Source organism: Chlorocebus sabaeus, chromosome 23, assembly GCF_047675955.1.
Source record: "Chlorocebus sabaeus isolate Y175 chromosome 23, mChlSab1.0.hap1, whole genome shotgun sequence".
In the NCBI taxonomy this organism is placed as follows: Eukaryota; Metazoa; Chordata; class Mammalia; order Primates; family Cercopithecidae; genus Chlorocebus; species Chlorocebus sabaeus.
This window is the reverse complement of record NC_132926.1, coordinates 882,531-897,337: the sequence shown is the minus strand read 5'-3', so window position 1 is coordinate 897,337 and position 14,807 is coordinate 882,531. Positions and strand designations below refer to the sequence as shown.

Here is a 14,807-nt window from a genome sequence, read left to right as displayed (position 1 = left end):
ACTTCCCATGATCAACTAAATGTACTCTTGAGGCTTTTACAAGAAGTGGTATTAGGAAGTAGAGCTTTCCTTTTTACATAATGTGACTCCGTTAACAAAATCCGTCTTTCCTTCCACCTACGTAATGAATGGTGTACCTACCTTACCAGCATTAGAGTCATTAGTAGTTTTGTTTTTTAACATCCCGAGAGGGGTAAACACCTTAAACATGTCAATTACTGCACATTTAGCATGAATTCACATATCAAACTCTCTCACAGGAAAGACTACTTAAAACTAGCGCGAAAAGGGCATGCTGACAGAAGAATGTGGAGCAGAAAGACATGTGAGGGGAAAAAAGTCAGTGTTAAAGAGAAGCCATGCGATGGAGGCTGACATGGCCAAGAGAGCACCTCGGACAAGAAGGCAGCAGGACGGCCTCCCGGCAGATGGGAAGGGGCAGTGAGGGTGAGAGGGAAGCAGGATGGCCTTCCGGCAGAGATGGGAAAAGGCACCGTGGCAGGAGGCAGAGCCTGAGTGACAAGAGACGGGAAGGGGCACGGCAGGTCAGAGGGCAGCAGGACGGCCTCCAGACAGAGATGGGCAAAGGCACCATGGCTGGAGGCAGAGCCTGAGTGACAGAGATGGGAAGGGGCACCATGGGCAAAAGGGCAGCAGGACGGCCTCCTGACAGACTGGAAAAGGCACCAAGGGCGAGAGGGCAGCAGGACAGCAGGACAGCCTCCTGACAGACAGGAAGGGGCACGGCAGGCGAGGGCAGCAGGACAGCCTCCTGACAGATAGGAAAAGGCACCGCGGCTAGAGGTAGAGCCTGAGTGGGAAATGCAGGTACACCCGGTAGACCTTCTTGGTGAACAATTTTCCTCAGAACATAATTTGAACCTGTCTGGTTTTTGAAATAGGGTCTCACTCTGTCACTCAGGCTGGAATGCAGTAGTGCGATCATGGCTCACCGCAGTCTCGACCTCCTGGGGCTCAAGTGACCCTCCTGCCTCAGCCTCCCGTGTAGTCCGGACCACACACGTGCACCACCACACCCAGCTAACATTGGAACTTTTTTGCAGACGGGGTCCCACTTCGTTGCCTAGGCTGGTCTCTAGCTCAGGTCTCCCAAAGTGCTGGGATCATAAGCATGAGCCACTGGGCTCATTGAAGTTGTTTAAAAAACATATACCCAGCTAGTTGGGAGCCTGAGGCAGGAAGATCACTTGAGCCTAGGAGTCTGAGGCCAGGTAGGGCAACAAAGTGAGGTCCCCATCTGGAAAAAAAAAATGGAAAGAAAATGTGTTTTTTGGCCGGGCGCAGTGGCACACGCCTGTAGTCCTAGTACTTTGGGAAGCCGAGGTGGGCGGATCACGAGGTCAGGAGATCGAGACCATCCTGCTAACATGGTGAAACTCTGTCTCTACTAAAAATACAAAAAATTAGCCGGGCGTGGTGGCAGGCGTCGGTAGTCCCAGCTACTCAGGAAGCTGAGGCAGAAGAATAGTGTGAACCTGGGAGGCGGAGCTTGCAGTGAGCCCAGATTGTGCCACTGCACTCCAGCCTGGGCAACAGAGCAAGACTCCGTCTCAAAAAAAAAAAAGAAAGAAAAGAAAAAAAAAAAAAAAAAAGAAAATGTGTTTTTCATGTTTTCACAGCAGTCTGTGTGCACATGTGAGGATACTTAAGAGAACACCACTGACCTGCTGGCCCACGTCGACCTTCGTGAAACTAAAGGTGCTAAGGTGGGTGTTTGCTCCCCAAACAGCTGGTTCTATAGTTTCTCGAAACAACTTCTCTATAAATTGGCAAATGAAAGGCCACATGTGTTTTACAGTCTGGAAAGGAAAAAGAACTCAGTGTAAACAAAAAGCTATAATGCATGACACACACGAGTGCTCGTGAGAAACTCTCGCAATGGACCAAACCTGGTTTTGAAAATAAAGAGGGGGAAGGATCTTCTTGTTATGCAAAATCAACATGATCTAAATTCTAAAAAGTTATTAGAAAAACCAACTACTGATTACCTAATATGTTGCAGGAACTAGTTATTCTAGTTAAATATTCTGTTTAAGTATGTCAGCACATTTAAAGATTTCTAAAAGTCCTGTAGTTTCAACTTGTTGCTGAAAACAACTGTAATATTTATAGTTCTTCAACTGTATAAATATTAATAAGCACCTATATTTTTAATGACAAATGAACTTCCAGCACTTTAAAGTGATCATTATCAACATCTGAGTTCACTGTGTAGCCCTAAAGATGTATGAAACACAGAGATAAAACAGATCTAATTCAAGGTATACCGTTCTAAAAACATAACCTTTAAAAAAAAGATTGCTGGCTGGGTGCAGGGGCTCACGCCTGTAATCCCAGCCATTTGGGAGGCTGAGGCGGGCGATCATCTGAGGTCGGGAGTTCGAGACCAGCCTGACCAATATGGAGAAACTCCATCTCTACTAAAAATACAAAATTAGCTGGGCGTGGTGGCGCATGCCTGTAATCCCAGCTACTCGGGAGGCTGAGGCAGGAGAATCACTTGAACCCGGGAGGTGGCGGTTGTGGTGAGCTGAGATCGCACCATTGCACTCCAGCCTGGGCAACAAGAGTGAAACTCCATCTCAAAAAAAAAAAAAAAAAAAAAAAAAAAAAAAAAAAAAAAAAAAGGGTTGTTATTGATTATTCAGTTTCTTGTAAGTTATTTCTTTCTTTACAATGTTTCTTAAAACTTATGATTATTATAAAACAGATTTGAGCCCTGGCTGTTCAGAAAAGAAGACACATGGCTAGAGATATAAATATGCAAATGCCTATACTTTTCTCAAGTCAAAGAGACAGTTCTCACTCTCTGGAAAGAAAAGAAATGCATTAGTTATGACTGAGGTCTTTGGGGAGCAGAAGCCAACCCACTGAAGTCCAAACGAGCTCAAATGTTACCAACATGCAAATTCCCAAATATGGAAAGATGGTATCTCATCCTCCAATTCCACTGATAGACAGTATTTGGTATACTCTAATCTTACCTTATTTAGCCATTCTGCTCTTTCAGTGTCTGGAAAATGAACCTAGGAGGAAAATACACACATATGACTTATTAACTCCCAACAACTGTAAATAAAATGTCAAGCAGGCAATTTCATATTCCGATCATATGTCCTGTGTTTACATGATGCTTCTTTAAAACACTCTGCTCTAAAGCTTTGGAAACTGGTCTCCAAGGAGGGAAAGTGAAATGCACGGCACCCCAGCTCTTTACATTCTGATGAGCAGAAAAGTCGGGTGTGGAAAATGCCGTCAGAGTCTTCCCTGCACCCCACTGTCCAGAGGAAATTCACTGGAATCTGAAACATCATAGATTATACAAAACTGACCTTTACCTTGTTTAAAAACACACGCTTCTCATCTGTTAGTATATTATCATCATGTCCTGGAAATCTAGGCTGAGCCTCTACCCTGCCCAGGTCAGCCATGGTGGCGCAAACCTGCAAGTCCCAGGTACTCGGGAGGCTGAGGTGGGAGGATCCCTTGAGCCCAGGAGCTTGTCTGCAATGTGCTACAATCAAGCTTGTGATTAGTGCTGCACCCTAGTCTGGACAACATAATGAGACTCCACAAAATAAAGTAACAAAATATAAACTAAAATAAAATTCACTCTTTCCTTTTGCTTTTCTCTTTTGGCCCAAACCAGCCAAGAGACGCTCTTCCTTACTTGGCTCCCCTCCATACCATCTCCCACTTTCACCCAGATGGGGATCCCCCTTAAAATTCTGCAGGTAGGGCCTGATACTGGAGAAGGGTTTGTACAGGAGAAAAGAAACCTATTTAGGGCCAGGTATGGTGGCTCATTCCTGCAATCCCAACATTTTAGGAGGCTGAGGCGGGTGGATTACTTAAAGCCAGGAGTTCAACACCAGCCTGGCCAACATGGGGAAACCCCGTCTCTACTAAAAATACAAAAATTAGCAGTGTGGCAGTACCCGCCTGTAATCCCAGCTACTTGGGAGGCTGAGGCAGGAGAATCGCTTGAACCTGAGAGGTGGAGGTTGTAGCTAGTCGAGATCGTGCCACTGCACTCCAGCCTAGATGACAGAGGGAGAGTCTGTCTCAAAAAAAAAAAAAAAAAGGAAAACCTATTAAAAAAAAAAAACGTAGACTGGGCGCGGTGGCTCACACTTGTAATTCCAACACAGTGGGAGGCTGAGGCAGGAGGACTGCTTGAGGCCAGATGTTCAAGACAAGCCTAGGCAACACAGTGAGATTCTGTCTCTAAAAAAAATGGTGGTGCACACCTGTAGTCCCAGTCCCAGCTACTCAGAAGCTGAGACAGGAGGATCACTTCAGTCCAGAAGTTCCAGGCTGCAGTGAGCCATGATTGAACTACTGTTCTCCAGCCTGAGTGACAGAGTGAGACCCTCTCTCTGGATTGGAAAAAAAGAGAAAGAAAATATTTTCTCTGCCATTGGGGCTAAAATAAAACATCCTTGGCCAGGCGCGGTGGCTCACGCCTGCAATCCCAGCACTTTGGGAGGCTGAGGCGGGCGGATCACAAGGTCAAGAGATCAACATGGTGAAACCCTGTCTCTACTAAAAATACAAAAATTAGCCAGGCATGGTGGCATGCGCCTGCAATCCCAGCTACTCAGGAGGCTGTGGTAGGAGAACCCGGGAGGCAGAGGTTGCAGTGAGCCGAGATCGTGCCGCTGCACTCCAGGAGCCTGGGACAGAGTGAGACTCCGTCTCAAAAAAAAAAAAAAAAAAAAAAATTAAGAGGCCATATAGTTTTAAAAACATTGTACACATATGCATGTGTATAGAAACATGTTCTAATGTAAGTTACACATGCTAATAAATGCATACAAAAGACGTCTGCAAGAATATGTACAAAATTAGTAATGAGGAAACTCAGCTCTTACATTTCCCTCTGTATTTCTACTTTTGAAATCCTCATAAGCATGAACTAATTCTGTAATTTAGGATTAAAATTAAGAAAATGTTTCTAATACAGGAGTACTATTTTTATATAACAAATGACCAAAATTATGTGAAAGTGCAATTTTCATTAATTAAACCATAATTTAATGATATTAGATGAAAACGATACTTGGAAACAGGATTATCTTACACCAAGTAATCTACTCCAAATTTGATTTGTAAAGAAAAATTTTTTGGAACATCAAGTTTTAAAGATAAATATCATAAAATGACTCCTGTAAAAAATGTTCCAAAATGAAAACATTCTTCCTTCTCTAACATTAGATGTCTCTAAGTTTACTGGTACTTCTCAAATTTGGTCTGACAGTATGCTAGTAAACTCCTACTCATCCTGTCATCCTTAACGCCTGCCTGAGCAACACCTTTAAGCTAAACATACCAGTACCAGAATCACCTACAGAATTATACTTATGTAACAATAATAAAGCTTCTCTACTCAGTCATATATCAGAGCAAAAATAAGGTGAGTTCTGATTTTATTAGTCACTGGGCTGTACTTAATCTCCTGCACATGTGTTGACTGTTCTGTTGAAGAATCTATTTATCAAGCACTTCCTCCAGATCCAGCGGGAATGAGACCTGCTGCTGTCCTTGTCGCTGGAGGAGGGGCTGGTGTGGGAGGCGTGGCCGCCAGCCAGGGAGGGAGAACAGTGCCGGCACAGGAAGGAGAGTCTGCTGCTGCCTGGAAGGGTCCATGGAAGATTCAGAAAGAGGCCGTAGGCCAGGTGCCGTGGCTCACGCCTGTAATCCCAGCACTTTGGGAGGCCAAGGCGGATGGATCACGAGGTCAGGAGTTCGCGACCAACCTGGCCAGGATGCAGAAACTCAGTCTCTACTAAAAATACAAAAAAATTAGCCAGGCGTGGTAGTGCACACCTGTAGTCCCAGCTACCCAGAAGGCTGAGGCAGAATTGCTTGAACCCAGCAGGCGGAGGTTGCAGTGAGCTGAGATTGCGCCACTGCATTCCAGCCTGGGACTCTGTCTCAAAAAAAAAAAAAAAAAAGAAAGAAAGAAAGAAAGAAAGAAACTAGCCGTATATGAGCTGGGGCTGGCCAGATGTGAAATAACAAGAAATACATATATTTGGTCTCTGCCCCCAGTACTTAACATAGAACTCCTAAAACCCTTTGTAGGTAGGAGTGCTAGGAGAATCTTTTGTTCTAACATTTGGTCTCTCATCCCTGATTCCCCACACAAAGGTACTAAATCTCTTGGAATTTCTTGGGTGGTAGGAACAGCTTTTGTTCTAATGAGGTGTCTCTTGGTGGGCTCCTGGACAGTCTCAGGATGGACAGGAGCATGGGAGGAAGCAGCACCCACGCCTGCAGTGAGGCAGTGACGGACAGGAGAATGGGTGAAGCTGGCACCCACGCCTGCAGTGATGCAGTGACGGACAGGAGCATGGGAGGAGGCGGCACCCACGCCTGCAGTGAGGCACTGATGGGCAGGAGCATGGGAGGAGGTGGCACCCACGCCTGCAGGGAGGCAGTGATGGGCAGGAGAGTGGGAGGAGGCGGCACCCACGCCTGCAGTGAGGCAGAGTTGCAGGAGGAGCATGGGAGGAACTGCCGGTAGTGCCCCATTCTGTTCTGGAACGAATAGAGAAACCCTCTGCCCAAATAAGGTTTGAATACAAGTGAACTGGCTTGTATTAGAATTTAACTGGCTTGTGTTAGAATTTGCACAATCAAGCTGTCTCTTAGTAGTGCTATCCCAAGACATTCAGGAGTTCTGAGGTTTTCATTTATGAGTGATTATTCCAATGTGCCAAAGAAAATGAGAAAGAGAATATATCAAATTTGAACAAAGTAAATCTGTCACATTTTAAAATCTGTTCACTAAGTCAAACTCTGCTTCTCACTAATACATATTCATAAACATTTGCTTATGTTGCATAAAACAGAATCTAAAGTAGCAAAAACATCACAGAGAAAGACTGGGACACACAGGGATCATAGAAAACACAGTCCTCAGTCACATAGGAACACATATTCAGCTTTAAATCTTATCTTTCAGCTTAAAAAGAAAGACTCAAATCTCTTTTAAGTTCTAATGATAAAACAAATTTCTATATTTATATTATCTCCATGAACTAGAAATAATCATTGTACGATTATTCAAGTTTCTATTATATTTGAGTTGATACCCCGCAAACATCTCTTTAGTGTTACCTTTTAAAAGAACAAAGGCATATTTTAGATTCTAATATGCTGCTGCTATTACCAAAGTTGTTTTGTTTAGAAAAATTAAACCAAATATACAAAGAGCATTTAACTGTGCTCCAGGAACTCTACATACAATATTTTGTTTAATCCTCACCAGAACCTCTGAACAATTAGTGGCTCCATCTAACAGACAACAGAATGCCTCGGGGGAACAGGTAGAATAAAGAGATCCAGACCCAAAGGACTCCAGAGGCCTTCCTGTTACGCCCTGCTGAAGTATACAGGATGGAATTGACATAAACGGTCAAAATTTTCTTGCCAATTAAATCATATTCTTCCCATTTCCAAACATAAAAAAATTGAAAGCTAACATTCAAAACAAAAATTTAATAAAAGGAATGTCTTCCTTCAAACAACATTCTCCTTGAAGACCAGTATTAACAATCAGAACTTGCACAGGATTTTATTGTTAATAAATTCCACGTCCTACGCACGATATAAGCATTTTTGTTTTTATTTTTGAGATGGAGTCTAACTCTTGTCACTCAGGCTGGAGTGCAGCGGCACGATCTCAGCTCACTACAACCTCCGCCTCCCAGGTTGAAGCAATTATCCTGCCTAGGCCTCTGGAGTAGCTGGGACTACAGGTGCCCGCCACCACAAGTGGCTAATTTTTGTAGTTTTAGTACAGACAGGGTTTTGCCATGTTGGCCATGGTGGTCTCAAACTCCCGGCCTCAAGTGATCCATCCGCCTCGGGCTCTAAAAGTGCTGGGATTACAGGCATGAGTCATCTACCGCACCAGGCTGATACAAGCATTTTTAATTACCAAAAGAAGTACAGCAGGCACTTGACAGGGAATGTAGAGGCCATTAGCATTGGCCGGGCGCGGTAGCTCACGCCTGTAATCCCAGCACTTTGGGAGGCCGAGGAGGGGAGATCACAAGGTCGGGAGATCGAGACCATCCTGGCTAACACGGTGAAACCCCGTCTCTACTAAAAATACAAAAAATTAGCCGGGCGAGGTGACAGGCGCCTGTAGTCCCAGCTACTCAGAAGGCTGAGGCAGGAGAATGGCATGAACCCAGGAGGCGGAGCTTGAAGTGAGCTGAGATTGCGCCACTGCACTCCAGCCTGGGCAACAGAGTGAGACTCCATCTCAAAAAAAAAAAAAAAAAAAAATTCCATTAGCATTAGTAACACTGAAACATGCAGTAGCAATTCTGCTGACTCATTCCTTTTTAAAAATAAAAACCTAGAATAACTTTAGACAGGTAATGTCTCAGAAAATATTAAGAAAGATGCTATACCTGAGGCATTGCTGATTTAATACCTTTAAGGAAAATTTTAAAGATAAATGGATAAAATGATTCTGTTAGAAACAAAATGCCACTAAACATGAAATCATGAACTTGCCAATCAAGTTCATTTATTCAAGATTCTTCCTCATTCCAAGAAGGATTTGAGCTTTGCTCAATGCTGCGTAACGCTTTAGGCACTATTTTAAAAAGGAAAAAACAAAATACACAAAATTCTTACTGGAAGCAATGGCTGGGTGCAGGGAAGAATTCTTTCCCTCTCTTAGACCACAACTAAAGGGGAAGGAAGAAGGAATGTGAGTCACTGGCACAGCAATCGAGAGTGTGCCCTGGAGCAGGCCCCACCAGCACAGGTGGGGCCCAACCCCGCCATGCCTCAGAAGGCACCTAAGTGACAGGGTCACCCGTTCATTGGCCATCTGAAAACACCAACCTTCCTATACCATGTGGCTAGTTCTATGTTAGGCCTATGAAATGAAAAAAATCTAAGCAGGTAGCTTTGTTTCCTTGTCTAAAATCAACACAATCTCAAAAATGGAACAGATAAAGCAAAAAGGACAGGAGAACCACCGTTCTACAAGAACATGAGACGCCTCTTCCTTATTAGTTACATCACAAGAGTAATCAGAAACTGGTTTCTAGAAGCGTTTAGGCAAGCAATACACCTTTACTTGGAAGCACTCAGCATACTACAGGTTTACCTAAGCAGATGTAGCCTGCATTCAAATAATCCAGTCTGCGGAAATACTAAAAACGTTAAATATTTAAAATGTTTTATATTGTTCTCTCTGCATATGAATTAAAGTCAGCGCAAATGGTCAGAAAGACGTGCAGAAAGTTAAAACTGCCCAGAAAATTTTGGTTCACACTCAGCACGACCAAAGGGAGTCCAAGGTTCTAATACACACAGAGGTGGGGCCCATGAGAACCCAAGCCCCCATTCAGTGCTTTCCAAGAAGACTGGCGCTCTGTACTGGAGGGAAGAGAAGCACTTCTGTGGGGCCTGGGGAAAAGTAACTCAGAACCACGTCTTCGTATTATCAGATTACCATGAGAAAAAGTATTAGGGACAATATTCCTGACAGTGGACGAGACTTCCAGGCACACGGCGTTTACATGTTTAGAACTGTAAGGCACGAGGATCTGACGGAGCACTTGTTACCTCTCCACACCAGTGGGGATCTCTGCTCGTCCCCACAGCTGGGCTGCTCAACTTAGCAGGAGAGTGACTAAAATATAATTTGGTACCAACACAAATTTGTGCCTTCTGATCTTTGTATAATCAAGTATCTACTCATATCCCAAACTATCTGTCCCTCCTCAAGATCCTCAAATCCTACGTGCCCATCTCCCGTCTTCTCTAGAGACTTTGGTCAGTATTCATGGAAACTGAAAAAGCAGGTCAGAAATCTTAATAATTAAATGGTATTTTTTTCAAAGATACTAGGATGCTTTATCCAAATAGTTGCTTCTACAAAGAAAGTACTCAAGGTTAAAAAGGTAGAGAGGAATCTAAAACATCTGTCAACCCTGTAATAAACTGTCACAGTATGGTCAAATTACTACTTCGAATAGTAAAAGGAAATTGCACAAGATAACCATTTTTATCTATTTCTAGTCTACATAAAAAGCAGGCAATCAATTAATTCACACAGTAAATAAAGCAATTGATCTTTTCCAAAATCCACAAGATTGTAATTTTCTCTGTGGTTTACGGGCTTCGATTACTGCAACAGAGTAACTGGATACCCCAATGCTTTGGTGCAATGACAGTGCTTAAAAATCCATCTGTTTAAGGTCATTTCTTACCAGAAAGCACTTTCAAAATTCTCCCCAGGTGTTTTGTACATTAACGAGAAATTTCACTAGGAAGTCCGAAAAGACACTAACGTCCCTGAAGTTTTTAACTGAGACCACACGTAGTGATCACAGTCACTCCTTGACTTTCTCACCACAAATCCAACGGTGTTGTCTACCAGAGTTATGGCAAATTGTTGCTTTCTTATGTCACCTAAACTCTTAACAGTTTAAAATAAGGACTCTTGCCACGACAGGGGTGACGGCTGAGCCTCAGCTGTGACCACCATGGGCCCCAGGGGCACAAGGCTCTTCTGGGCTGAAGGTGGACGGTGGCAGCCGAGCCGGCGCTGATGCACACTGCGTAGGAGGCACTGGCCTAGAGAGGGCTTCCTCACTATTTCTTCATTATACAAGTGACCATTATCTATTTTGGTAGATCAGAAAACAGAGTAAAAGAAGAATTTAAAAACTAGGTTCATCCCAGCATACCTTTCGTAACAAAGCTGCCTAAATCACTTGAAATCCAAGTCTTAGTTTTAATTCATAAGAGAACGTACCCTGAATTTCATATGTTACATCTGACATATACTCTTCCTCTATCCATTTATTTTTTAAAGGGGTTAAGCCCCCTTTTAGTGCACACGTGAAATTATAGGAGAATTTAAGCCAGGACTAATATTCAATGGCAGAGTTAAAATAGGGACGCCTCACAGCTTCTACTCAGGAGAACAACAGGGTAACCCTTCATGGAAACACGAGTATCAACAGACTTATTTACACATAAACACATGGCCATGAAGAATAGTTTTCAAAGATTTGAACCATGTTCTCACAAAATTCTAAAGTCCTTTAGACATTCTCCTGTTTCCGCTAAAAGAAAGAAAAGTCACATAATTATTTGGTAATCGTGATTTAAGCTGAAGTCCTGGCATGAGTCACATCAACAAATTAAAACGAGTCCAAGGGTAGGAAATCTGTCTTCTCATCTCCTTCACTAAAACACCTAAGACAATCTGGTTGTTTTTATTTTAAATTTAAATCAAATGAATATTAATTCAAATATACACGCTTATGTTTTAACTGGAATGGATTAAAAGATAGATGGGGAATTGTAGCACTGAATTAATTGCACATATTCTGTATACTATTTAAAGGAATCCAGCTTTGTGTGACTATATATATAGTATATATAGTTTATTCTAATATGTATGAGAAACTATATGAGATTGGAAAAACAGGGTTATTTGCAACCCTGTCTCTACTAAAAATACAAAAAAATTAGCCGGGCGTGGTGGTGGGCACCTGCAGTCCTAGCTACTCGGGAGGCTGAGGCAGGAGAATGGCATGAACCCAGAAGGCAGAGTTTGCAGTGAGCCAAGATTGCGCCACTGCACTCCAGCCTGGGCGACAGAGCGAGACTTCGTCCCAAAACACAACAAAACAAAAAAGATTTACAGAAGTGACTGGAATACTAAAAATCTATCTACATGGACTAAGAAGTAAGATCGGATTTAAAATGGATCTGTGAATTTTACGTTTTCAAGAAATAAGTTTATATATCTCCTAGGAGCTTAACTTTATTCTCATGCAGATAGTAACTATCGTGACTTATGAGGAGGAGGATGGAAATGTACCACCCTAAAACTTACTGTTTCCTTTTTAATTATTTATTTGTACACAATGAAGAAACAGTAAATAATCAGACATGTGAAAACACTAGTACTTTTTTCCTGAATATGATCATTACCTTCACTGGACGTTTGATACCAAGGTTCCAGAACATCTTTCCCAATTATAGCCTGTGTGCCTCACCGCTGTTGGATGTTACACATTCCCCATAAAGGGTCAGACAGGAGATACCTGGGGCACTTGTGGGCCGTGAGGTCTCTGTCACAACCACTCAACCACAGTTGGCGTATGAACTAATGAGCATGGCTGTGTTCCAACAGAACTTTAATATGGTCACTGAAATTTGAATTTCATAACATTTTCACCTGCCACTTTCTTCCAGCCATTAAAAAATGTAAAAGCTGTTCACTGGCCACAAAAACAAACAGGAGGACAGGCCATGAGCCGAGGCTTGCTGCCCACCGAGCGGGACGCGCACAGGAGGCCGGGCCATGAGCCGAGACTTGCTGCCCACCGAGCGGGACGCGCACAGGAGGCCGGGCCATGAGCCGAGGCTTGCTGCCCACCGAGCGGGACGCGCACAGGAGGACAGGCCATGAGCCGAGGCTTGCTGCCCACTGAGCGGGACCCACACAGGAGGACAGGCCATGAGCTGAGACTTGCTGCCCACCGAGCGGGACCCGCACAGGATGGCACCACAGGATAGGGCCGTCCAGCCTCTCTCCAGAGCGCAGACCCCACAGCTCCAGGCGCAGAAAAATGTCTGCCACACATTCCTTTTTTATTGCAAATACCCCAAATCTTAAAACTGGGGTAAAGAGTTTGAAAACCGAACCCACTGACCTCCAATTTGTTAGCTACTACAGAAATCCCCTACTTATTGGCAGTTCCACGTTCTGTGATTTCCATTACCTGCAGTCAACCAAGGTCAGAAAATATTAAATGGAAACTTCCAGAAACAGTCAGTTTTAAACTGCATGCTGTTCTGAGTAGGGCGATGAAATCTCACTCCGTCCCGCTCGAGACATGAGCCCCGCTCTGTCCGACACGCCCTGAGCATGCTCCCGCCCACTCACCTGTGCTGTCTGGATCGTCACCTCAGGTGTCGTGGGATCACCGTGCTCGTGTCAAGTCACCTTTACTTTACTCAATAATGGCCCAAAACACACCAATAGTGATGTTGGTCATTCAGATATGCCAAAGAGAAGCCATTAAGTGCTTCCTTTAAGTGAAAAGCTGAAAGTTCTCGACTTATTAAGGAAAGTATCATACCCTGAGGTTGCTAAGGTGTAAGAACACATCTTCCATCTGTGAAACTGAAGAAGGAAAATAATTTCATGCTAGTTTTGCTGTCACATGTCAAACTTTAAGATGGAAAACGCATTAAATTTGTGGCTGGGACCTGGCATGGGGACTCACACCTGTAATCCCAGCACTTTGCCTATAATCCCGGCACTTTGCCTATAATCCCAGTACTTTGGGAGGCTGAGGCCGGCAGATCACTTCAAGACAGGAGTTCAAGACCAGGCTGGCCAACATGCTAAATCCCACCTCTACTTAAAAAAAAAAAACAAAACCTGGTGTGGTGGTGGGCGCCTGTCGTCCCAGCTACTTGGGAGGGGCTGAGCCACGAGAATTGCTTGAATCCGGGAGATGGAGTTTGCAGTGAGCTGAGACTGCGCCATTACACTCCAGCCTGGGTGACAGGGAGAGAGTCTATCTCAAAAAAAACAAAAACAAAAAAAAACCCCAAACACTCAACAAACAAGCAAATAAGTTTGTGGGTAGAAGACAAAACAGCTGTTCTGATTGACAGCAACTGGGTTTGGCACTATCCTGTTTCACTGGGGGTCTTGGAAAATATCCCCCACAGATAGGAGGCGGCTACTGTAGTAAACTTTGGATCACATTAAACCAATTAAAAAATGGGCAAAAGTGGCTGGACGTGGTGGTTCACGCCTGTAATCCCAGCACTCTGGGAGGCAAAGGTGGATGGATCACGATGTCAAGAGATCGAGATCATCCTGGCCAACATGGTGAAACCCTGTCTCTACTAAAACTACAAAAAGCTGGGCATGGTGGCGGGTGCCTGTAGTCCCAGCGACTCGGGAGGCTGAGGCAGGAGAATCACTTGAACCCAGAAGGCGAAGGTTGCAGTGAGCCGAGATCGCACCACTGCACTCCAGCCTGGCGACAGAGTGAGACTCTGTCTCAAAAAAAAAAAGGCGGGGGGGGGGGGGGGTGGGGGGGTGGGCAAAAGTATTTGTATATAAACACTTCTCCAAAGAGGATATAAAAGTGGCCAATAAGCACATGAAAAGATGCTCAGCATGATCAGTTAGAGAAATACAAATCAAAATCACAATGAGATATCACTTCATGTCCACTAGGATGGTTAAAATACAGACAATGTTAAATTAAGTTCAGCCTAAAGCTGTCTCCTTAACATACTGTAAGTTTCAGCCTGAAGGTTTCCTAACTGGATGTGTGAAGAGACTGGAGCCTACTCTTAGGCCAACCATCAGGTTTTGGCCAATCACAGGCAGCCAGCTGTTCAAACCACGTCCAGGTAAGGCCAATGCAGAACTGCAGCCTGGCTGGTTGTTTCTGTAGCTCACTTTCTTTTTTCTGCTCATAAATGTTCTTTCACTACATGGATGCACTGGAGCCTCTTTGAACCTATTCTGGTTCAGGGACTGCCCAATTCGTGAATCATTCTTTGCTCAATTAAACTATATTAAACTTAATTTGAGATTTTCCTTTTAACCACAAGTTTTGGTGAAGACATGGGGAAATCGGAACTCTCATTTGATGCCAGTGGTAATGTAAAATGATGTAGGCCCTTTGAAAATCAATTTTGCAAATCCTCAAAATATGTAAACATAGAGGTACCATATGACCCATTCTACCCACAAGTAT

The 14,807-nt window shown here is 43.8% G+C and overlaps 1 protein-coding gene and 1 long non-coding RNA gene across 33 annotated transcripts in view; one reads left to right on the top strand and one right to left on the bottom strand.

Annotated features, from left to right (window-relative positions):
* Positions 1–14,807, bottom strand: part of LOC119625880 (extended synaptotagmin-2-like) — a 157,206-nt gene that overhangs the window by 122,187 nt on the left and 20,212 nt on the right. For 29 of the 30 annotated variants that reach the window (XR_012090735.1, XR_012090729.1, XR_012090737.1 and 26 more), the window contains exons 2-3: positions 3,006–3,047; positions 1,686–1,820 (exon numbers count right to left, since the gene is read on the bottom strand). Coding sequence is in view for 8 of the 30 variants with exons in the window: in XM_073010401.1 (XP_072866502.1) it covers positions 1,686–1,820; positions 3,006–3,047 (177 nt within the window). In the remaining 22 variants the exon portion in view is untranslated. The remainder of the gene's footprint in view (positions 1–1,685; positions 1,821–3,005; positions 3,048–14,807) is intronic. The other variant, XM_073010406.1, reaches the window with a different exon arrangement.
* Positions 8–13,823, top strand: LOC140709936 (uncharacterized). 3 transcript variants are annotated; one of them, XR_012090751.1, is made up of 3 exons: positions 8–447; positions 1,644–1,727; positions 12,271–13,823. It is a non-coding gene; the product is annotated as an uncharacterized lncRNA (long non-coding RNA). The 3 variants fall into 3 exon arrangements; XR_012090750.1 differs by lacking the exon at positions 12,271–13,823 and adding an exon at positions 3,181–3,245; XR_012090752.1 differs by lacking the exon at positions 12,271–13,823 and adding an exon at positions 2,732–3,174.